Source organism: Anopheles marshallii, chromosome 3 (genome assembly GCF_943734725.1).
Source record: "Anopheles marshallii chromosome 3, idAnoMarsDA_429_01, whole genome shotgun sequence".
NCBI lineage: Eukaryota > Metazoa > Arthropoda > Insecta > Diptera > Culicidae > Anopheles > Anopheles marshallii.
The window spans coordinates 46,222,641-46,232,281 of NC_071327.1; the positions used below are offsets into that span (position 1 = coordinate 46,222,641).

General features: G+C 43.7%; 1 protein-coding gene across 1 annotated transcript; it reads left to right on the plus strand.

The window, feature by feature from the left end:
• Positions 1 to 657: 657 nt before the first annotated feature.
• On the plus strand, positions 658 to 3,227 carry LOC128713605 (inositol polyphosphate 5-phosphatase E). The gene is made up of 3 exons (XM_053808464.1): positions 658 to 2,718; positions 2,794 to 3,056; positions 3,119 to 3,227. The coding sequence occupies exons 1-3, from the start codon at positions 658 to 660 to the stop codon at positions 3,225 to 3,227; spliced, it is 2,433 nt and encodes an 810-aa protein (XP_053664439.1).
• Positions 3,228 to 9,641: the final 6,414 nt, after the last annotated feature.

A 9,641-nucleotide genomic window follows, 5' to 3' on the forward strand; every position in this document is an offset into this window, starting at 1 on the left:
GCCAAAACTGTCGTCCTACGTCATCGTCCTATTGCAATGAATTTTGCACCTGATTGAGCAATGATGTAAATGAGCGAAAGCATGCCCAACCATGCCCGTGAGTCTCCGGTGTATGTGTGTTGTGTTTCAGGATGAGTACACCGAGTCAACAAATTGCGGATAGATCCAGGGCGTTGAGAAGAACGGGATGATGCGCGGAGCATCTTCCCGCATAACCGCCAACACACCCGTACGGTGCCAGTAGAATACGAAAGAAACAAAACGAAAGTGTCCTGCGATTGGCTGCCGCCGTCATCGATGGATCTGGCTGTTAGAGATGTATCAACACCATCAGCTTTATCATATGTATAAATCAAGGGCACAGCTTGCGAGCAGACCACCCGTTTGGTGGCTAAAAATAAACAACAATGCACGGAGAACGTCGTTACTGTCCCCGACGTGGTCGTCGTTGTCGTGGCCATGAACGTCAGCTCGTAGTTAGTTCCCAGATGCAGTTGAACCCGATCGTTGCAGCCACTTTAGCGTCCTACGTTCGGGCGGCATGTTTACTGTCTTATGTAACGGCAGTGAGTGCAGTGATACAAACAGCAGCGTCGCTCGATCATATTCGGTCTCCAGTCTAAGGCACGGTGTAAGAATTACTAGGAAAAGCTCACGATGGATAAATCCGTGCCCGAAACAAGCGGTTCCAAGCCTTCCGTTGCAAACGCAAATTTTAGCAACAACGTTAGTGGCAGCGGAAAGGGCAAACGACCGTTTCTCGGTTTGCTGTCGAAGCGTTCGTCACGTGTTGAGCCGCAACGATGTTCGGAGAGTGAAGACGAGCAGCAAACGGTCGACAGTGGATCGAGTTTTAGTTTGCTCGGGCATCATCACCCTATTCCGCCACAGCACGCAACGAAAGCAAATAGCAATAGTAGCAGAAACAGTAACGGTGGTACCGTAACCGCTACGACTACATCAACTAGCAGCACCAACCAACGGCAAGATTCGTCCAATCCAAGTGATACCAACTCATACCAGCTGCTCTCAACGTCATCAACGACGACAACTACTACCACCACCTCGTCAACGGGACCGGAAGGCTCAACTGCGACGAAAATTCCGACCGCGGTACGAAAGCGAGACAATTCCTCCACCCGTATCTCGCTTGACAATCGTTTGAGTAGTTATGTTGCAGGAGGAAACACATCCACCACTAGCGGAGGCGGAGGACAGTTTAATCTCTGTTGCTCGATCGACGAAGCAATTGTGAAGTCACCGCCACGGAATCGCTACTCGCACCCAGCTACGGGCAGTTCTAGTGCAGGCAGTGATTCGTACGATCTTGAAATGCAGCAGCGTCGGCAACAGCTGAAGTTGGAACTAACGGCTAAATCGAGCACCAGCTATCCAATAGAGAAGACAAGCCCATTGCGCCACCGTCGACCACTGGAGGTGGGGCCACGAGTTGAAACGCCGCAGGAGGAATACGACGTCAATGGACGTACTCCGAAAGCGACCGTATCACTCGTGAACAATCGTGTGGTAACGAAACCGATCGTGTTCCGCGAATACCAGAACCACACGCAACGTGCAATTATGTCGAGCAAGTCAAGGTTCAAGGAACGGTTCCTGCCACCTCTGCATCGCTGCAATATGGACGGTTATGAAAAAATGGAACAGCACTACAGCTCTCCGAATATTGCTGAAAAGGAGGACGATTTATTACTCCCTGGTGGATGCGATCCTCACGATCAGCGCGAATCTCGCAAGTCAATGTCGTTCGACATGGTAACCACTGCATCCGGTGAGGTCGGGATCGGAAGCAGTGTACACGAATCGGAAACGAATGCAAAAGCCCCTCCTGGATCGGCCGATTCACTCGCTCGCCAAGCACTGATGGCAGCACACGTGCTCAACTTGATTCCGGCAGAAAAGGCACGCCAGCGAAACTTCTTACATGGGCGGCTCGGATCGACTTCGCTGTTAGGTGCAACGGAACTGGACAAGATACTTCCGACACGTGAAGTCACCATCTTTATTGGCACGTGGAACATGAACGGCCAGAGTCCACCGCGCCAGATGAACGATTTCGTGCTACCAACTGCGCTCGAGCACGTACCGGATATTATTGTTTTCGGCACACAGGAGTCCTGCTCGGAACGGTTCGAGTGGGAGGTAACGTTACAGGAAACGTTGGGCCCTTCGCACATACTGTTACATTCCACCAGCCTAGGTACGCTACATTTGGCAGCCTTTATCCGACGCGACTTGATATGGTTTTGCTCGGAACCGGAAGATGCCTGCCTTTCGGTACGGCCCGGTACAGCGTTCCGTACTAAGGGTGCGGTCGCGATCTCGTTCTGCCTGTTTGGCACTTCGTTCCTGTTCGTAACGTCTCACCTGACGGCACACCAGCAGAAAGTGAAAGAGCGCGTATCGGACGTGAAAAAAATCATCCATGCACTCGATCTTCCCCGCAATCTGACTGTGAAACACCGGAACAAGGACGTTACGCAAAACTTCGACAGCGTGTATTGGTGTGGGGATCTAAATTTTCGTCTGGGCGAACCGAGGGAGAAGCTGATGCAGTGGATCGAAACGACACAGTTTCCGCTACCGGCCCATTTGCCGCACGGGTTTATGCATACGGATCAGCTTACTTCCGTGCTATCGGATGGAGCCGCCTTTCGTGGGTTCCGAGAGGCCAAAATTACCTTCCCGCCGACGTATAAGGTAGCCTTGAACTGACCCGTGTTTGTGGTATACTTAGCATTAATGTACGGTTTTGTTGCTCATTTTCACTTCCAGTACGATCCCGGCACACAGCGTTTTGATTCGTCCAGTAAACAACGTGCTCCCGCGTACACTGATCGGATTTTGTACAAATTTAAACCCTTGCCAGTAACTACCGTTCATCGGCGTAGCTCAAATTTACCTCCTGGAGGAAAAATTTCGCACCCTCCTTCGCCGGTTAAATGTTTGGCGTATGATTCGGTACAGAGTATAACATCATCCGATCATAAGCCGGTGTGGGCACTGTTCCGCAATATTATCCGACCGGGTATTGATACGTAAGTTGCGATTTTGTTTACTCTTTTCTGCTGGTTGCTAACTATTTGTTCATTCTACACAGCATACCACTCGCAGCAGGACTGTTCAATCGGGAGGTTTATCTAGAAGGTATGAAACGCCGTTTGGACAATTCTGGAGCGGGATCTTCAGCCGTGTGCAACATACAATGACGCCGGTTATTCGACCGTTAAGGTAAGAAGTATCACTCACATGAAATGGCTAGCTGATTCAACAGTCCAGTTCAGGAAGCGGGCCTGATATAGTTAATGCGAATACGCAGGGAATTAAAGTGGAACAATGAATTGATCAAACCATGCGATTTGACAATGCGCAATGCCGGAGCTTAGTAATGATAAGATGCAATACTTTCCCAAGATGAAGTGTAGGACTTAAGCAGCGGTGCTACCCAAACCCACAAATTTCGTATAAAATTAACAGTAGCAGACGAAGAGCAGTGCAAGGACCGCATGTGAGCAATTCGAAAACATGTGAGTCTCGTATATTCCTTCGCAAAACCAACGCAATGGAAAAGTGCAAAGTAGCACCTTCGAATAGTTTCCTCACTCAACGGAAAGCCTTAAGTGTTCCTTCTCAATGTAGTCTAGTCAGAGGTGCTGTTGCGGTTTTTCTGAAAGCGAGCACCATGTTTCTAGTCATTTAATACACATCTTACTGTAACATGGTAACGCTGTATAAGCATCTATAAAATGGAACTTAGAGGTCCGGCTCATTTAAATAGATACCAAATATTGGAACAAGTGTTTAGCACGAGTGTATGTGTGTGTATGGATAGAAGCGTTACTATAATGCAATAGAATACCAAAATATAATAGCGTAGAAACAAGTGCAAAAGGACTTGCAGATGATAAAAGACCCTACTTCTACATGATAAAGCGTACAAGACAAGATTGCCATTGACTAAAACGAGTTAAAGACAAAAGAAACCTGTAGCCTTTCTCTATTGTTTAGATGAACTAGAAACAGTGTATACAATATATAAAAATAAGATAGTAGGGCAGACGACGGTGTGTGTGTGTGTGTGTGTGTGTATAGGACTCTATATGAGTGTCATGTGTTCCGATAGATGTTTAGGGTGAAGATATAACTAAGGGAGATATTCGAGAATGAAATCATTCTTCTCAATAGTGCTTATGGAACAGTATAGAACAGTGATCGTACATCGTTCGACTTGACTTATGGAAAGGAAATACGTGTCGGAGGTTAAACTTTACAAACATATCTAAAGCACTAGGCAATGTCAATTCATATTTAAGGGAAAATTTTTCTTGTCAAACCGCACGTTTTTTTCAGTGTGTAAGAGAGATACGGTCATGATATCAGTTTAATTTGCTGTTTAATATTGTGATTTACAAAATCTTGAAGTAACTACTAGTCATCAGCGTAACTGTGGATATAGCAAAAGAGATATGAGCTATTTATTATAATTATTATTTACTGTTCAGTGAGTTTTGTCCAAATTTTTAGAATTAATTTTCGTTTTTTAATTCATTAGTAGGATTGTAAAAGCTTTATCCTCTTATTTGGTGGAGTCTCTTGAGACATTTCAAGAATTTTTTAGAAGACCAGTCGTGCAACAATAATGTGTACATAATCGGTATATTCTTAACCACCGGTCCTGGGTTATGTGTTGTTCAAACAACAAACAAACTAATCGCGAGCATATTCTAAATATCATTAGCAACCGTGTTCGACCCGAACGCTCAACCCAACTATCTCGATGGTAAAAAACGAAGCAAACATCTATCTATCCTACATCTGTGCCTTTGGCTGTTTTACAAATAATACAAGTTGCTCCACATCTGTTGGACAAAAAGGACCATTAAGCAATCGGCTGTCAGACATTTTACGTACGAAAGTTCTTGAAACGTGGGAATTTATGATCTCGATAAGTTGAACTTCAGGTTCCGCGTATAGTTGACTGTTTGCTCTACTTGATCTAGTAAATACCACCGTTTTTTTTTTAGCATTATTGCATAACACACAATATTCCATAATCTCTGTTCCACTAACGATGCATGCATTCCTACATACATTCTCCAGTCAAATAAATCCCTGAATTTGATCGGACACGAGCGACCAATTACTTCGCAACTAGCAGTGATTAGCTTAAGAAGGAAGTCATGTTTTAAACGCAGCTTTAGATTGTTCGTTTTCAGAAAATGAATGGTAAAAAGCAATGAATTATAGCAATGCGAGCTACTGCAAAGAGAATAGACACATCTAATGCAACTACCCTAAGGTTGAATGTGTATAAGGACTTGAGATTAACAGATTTTACATCCATTCATACCCTCGCGCTGTTAGTCTTAGTCTTAGACATGTGGACGACAATGAATGGCCATCAACCAGTGTAACGATGTCCGCAGATAGGAAAACACTGCTTATCAAACAGGCTACAACAATATAACTCAAATGAGAACTGTATCGACATCTTCCAAATGCATTATTTTATAGAAATGTATAAACCATCAAATAATAGGCAGAAAAGCAAACAGCAGCAAATAGAGAGAGAAACAAAAACAAATTTATAGCATCTAAGAAACTGTACTCATGGAACGCTCTTCTTGGCACACCGATCTTAATGCCATGCTGAAGGATAAAACCAAGGCTCTCTAGAAAACTCTCAAGAACAATTCTAGAAAACAAATCTAGAAGAAACAACGTATCTCAAAAGAACCACACGATTTTGCTCATCTAGATCAGCAATAATTGTAAAGGGAATAAAACCATGCCACAAACCGGCGGTGATGCTGATTTCTTTTACCATTTTCACACTTCTCTAAATGCTTTTGCATTGTTTTTCCATTTTTAAAAACGGCTATGGTTTAATAATATCACAAAAACCACAGTTTGGTGTTCTGTTTAACATCGTTTCAATTAAAGTTTATCATCGGGCAACATACACCACAAGGTAAGCACCATGCCATAAACAATTTGACAACAAATGCGTACGCAGCCAACATAGACAGCGCCATCTAGTGACGGTTTGGATTGCATATAGCAGTAAACCGCGCCTTCTTTTTCATTAATCATACATGAACAGGGGGAGTGGTAACGATTTTCGAAGCTTTTTCAGGGCTTTTCATTTTTTTTTCGTTAAGTTTGGGTAATATACTAAACATTTTGAAAGCTCAAAAAAGCATCTTCTTACTCAAATACACTAATGTATCAGGTGGATAAGAAAGTTTTGACGGTTTTTATACATGCGTCGTTTACTTAAAATTCTTATTTTAGTAAAATCTGGCAACACTATTATTTTGAAGTGTCATCTTCAGGGTTTGTTTGCCCCTAGCGGTCATTTCATCAATTAGTAAAGAAAGTATTTTCCGCGTGGTTGCAAAATGAATACATTCCAGAAAAAGTGTTTTTGTGGGGAATTCTCCTTCATTACTTTGTGATGAAAACTTCGTCTACCGAGACCCATCGTATAATGAGGGATTATTATCACGCTTTATCGGAAAGAACGTGCCAGAGGTGGTTTCAACGGTTTACAAGTGGCAATTTTAGCATGGAAGACGAAGAACGCTCCGGGCGGCCAACAAAGTACGTAGATCGAGAACTGGAGACAGCACTTGATGAAGACCTGACCCAAACACAGACTCAGCTGGCAAATACGTTTGGGGTTAGTCAGCCAGTTACTCATAAAAGTTGCGTTTTTTACTGAAAAATCTTGGGTTATTTTTATCTGATATAACACCTCACTCTAACAACTTTCACACACTAACTACAAGTAGACATTCAGCAAACATTGCCATGAAACACATGAGTTGCTGCGATTAAAATGATTATATTTATTGCTGATGAACATTTCATGTCACTGATTGGAACACGTATTTACAATTTGAATCATGAAATTGGTGTCCAAGTGTGCTGATTGTTCAGTAATAGTTCCAACTCTAAAAGGCATACAGTAAAATGTGTTTTGAAGCTGGGTAAAATAATGACATTAAAGCTGAAATTCATCAAAACTGTTGAACGGGTTTCAGTAATAAAATTTAACTGAAACGAGATGAACAAAAATTGCTGTGGAGTCGTCACAACACATGAAAACAAACCTGTTAACACTACACGTAAAGCTATTGACTTGCGTAACTAAAATTGTACCAACGGAATGACAGGTAAAGTAAAAAAAACATTTCATTCTGCTAGGTTTGATTGTCACTTGGAGAGAACGATCATGACGCTTGTCGAATGAAGCGGCATTTCCGCTTCGATTTGCGATTTAGTGTTATTCAGGAGTCGGAGCTGGTTCCTAGGTTCGGTGATCGCAGATCGATCGCCTGACGAAATAAAAATCCAGGAATCGTTATCTAACCATCGTTTCAAGTAGAACAGATGAGCCAAGGGAAGTAAGCCCAAGAAAAGCTTACGAGGTAATTAATAGGCGTGGGTTCCCAAACCAAGAGGTATCGGGGACCTGGAGCGCACGCCAATTCGTCTGTGCGAAGGTGTCAACGTGTAGAATGAAAGTTTCGAATAGTGTATTTAGTGTTTAGCTGCTAGTAGAATTTACCACCGAAACCGCTGATCTCGGCTCCCTGTATGGCGTCGACGCTACACGAGTTTGTTAGAGAGGTTCTATCGAACATCGCATAGCCTAGAGAGAGGAAAAGGATGCTAAAAAAGAGATTAACTCTTCTCCACGCAGAACACAAACACTCCATCGAACTTTAGAAACTCATTTCTACGAAACACACATCGAACTTGCAGCTTCATACAACCGTGAATGAACTTTGCAGAGTATCCAAGCAAAGTACCATACGTGGAGTCAGTAATATGGGATTTTTGTTAGAAATACCTCTGTCCAAACTGAATTCACGGCCAAAAAGTGAAACTAAAACAGGAAGATTTTCGCAATACTCTTGTGCAGTACTGCTGTGTGCGTACGTTTGTGCATACTTGCGATGGATACGACCGAGAGAGAATGACGTCGAAGAAACGAACAGCACGAGCGAGCTTTTGAGGGGTTTGCATCCCGAATGTGTGCAAGCAGGAGATCAATACCGGTTAGAGCGAGCACATTGTAGGTTTGTATGGCGGGAGTCCAAACTCTTCTCTTTGGGTTCGTCTTCTCGTGTGTGTTTTTGATCGTTGCGAGAATTTTATCATTTCTCCACGGGGTTTTCCGAACGAGAAAACTGGCTTTAACGTAAGAACGAAAAAGGCGTCTGTTCTGCTGCTATTTTCCGCTGGCTTATCCATCTCACTATACATGGCGCACGGTTTCCGGCGAATGCCAGCTCGAGAAGTGCCACATTCCCCTTCGAGTCCGTTTCCCCTTATTAACCGAAGTTGCGTTTCAAGCGACGAAATTGGGTTGTTTTGGTTTCTTACGCATAGAATTGTAACCTTATGACAAGATAACGCGCTACTACCAACTCCGTTCACGTAGCTTCAGAAGTTCGTCTGCCACCAAAATGGAACCCTAACCTCACGCTTAAGAGCGCTTCAGCGAACCTCTCACTACTACACACGGTAGCGGTGGTTGTGTTTACTAGAAACGGAACGAAGCCAACCGAACGGTATCGCGGCAGCATGATCAGTAGTCATCCTGTGTGCTCTGATGTGGGACCGTAGTGTTGGTGGCATTTTGGTAGAAGTAGAACAGCAGTAGTGGTAGTAGTAGTAGCTGTTGTTTACCCCGTGTGCGAGTGGTTGTGTCCGGCAAGGACAAAGATGCCGAAACAAATCGCCTTTCTGTGCGAAATTAGTGCAAATGCATTGTGAAGATACATCAGTAACCTAACCTCTCTGCTGGAGAGATATGCGTAAAAGCATTTTCCGCCGTCTCACTTGGATGTGTGTGCTGTAGCAGTACCATTGGTGGGTTTGAAATCGTAAAACACTGCCAAGGCGCAAGAAGATCGTGTCGATATCTGGATAGCAGCAGCGAAAGCATACAAAGAATACCAGACATTTGCAATTTCTCAAATCAACGAATGCATTGTCCAATGTGTATAACTTCGTGAACACGTGTGCATGCGTGTGGCTGTGTGTGCATGAGCGTGTTTTGATTCAAGTATTTTTTCTCCGCATGGTGCGAAAAGGGAGCACGAGAAAGCGCCATGATAGTAAGGAGATTTTTCCATTCCGTCGCCGACTAGATCGTCGACCAACGCGCACGAAGCGAACGAAACGGGGTAACCGCGTAAGTTTAACAATGTATGGCCCAACAGATTCCGTGCAATTTCAGTTAGTTTGCCCAGCTGCACGTAACTATGCGGCCATCTTAAAAGTTGATAGTGTGCGCACTCGTCGTCGTACGGCGTTAGCTTATAGTGCCGAAATGTGCTTGAAAGTGTGATGAAAGGCGTGAATTGGACAAGCTAGTGATTTGATGTTTTGTTCAAACAACCCATTCTAATTGTAACATGGAAAAGCTTTTTTTTCTATTGTTGGCAGTGCTTTAACGTGAAAGTGTACCAAACATGAAACTTATCGCTAACAGTTCGTAATGTGAGTTCGAATGCAGTGAATAATAATAGACGACATTGAAAAAGGTGACCACCCTACCGCAGATTGGGGTGAATTGGTTGCAACACTTTAGCAGTGATATCGGGAAA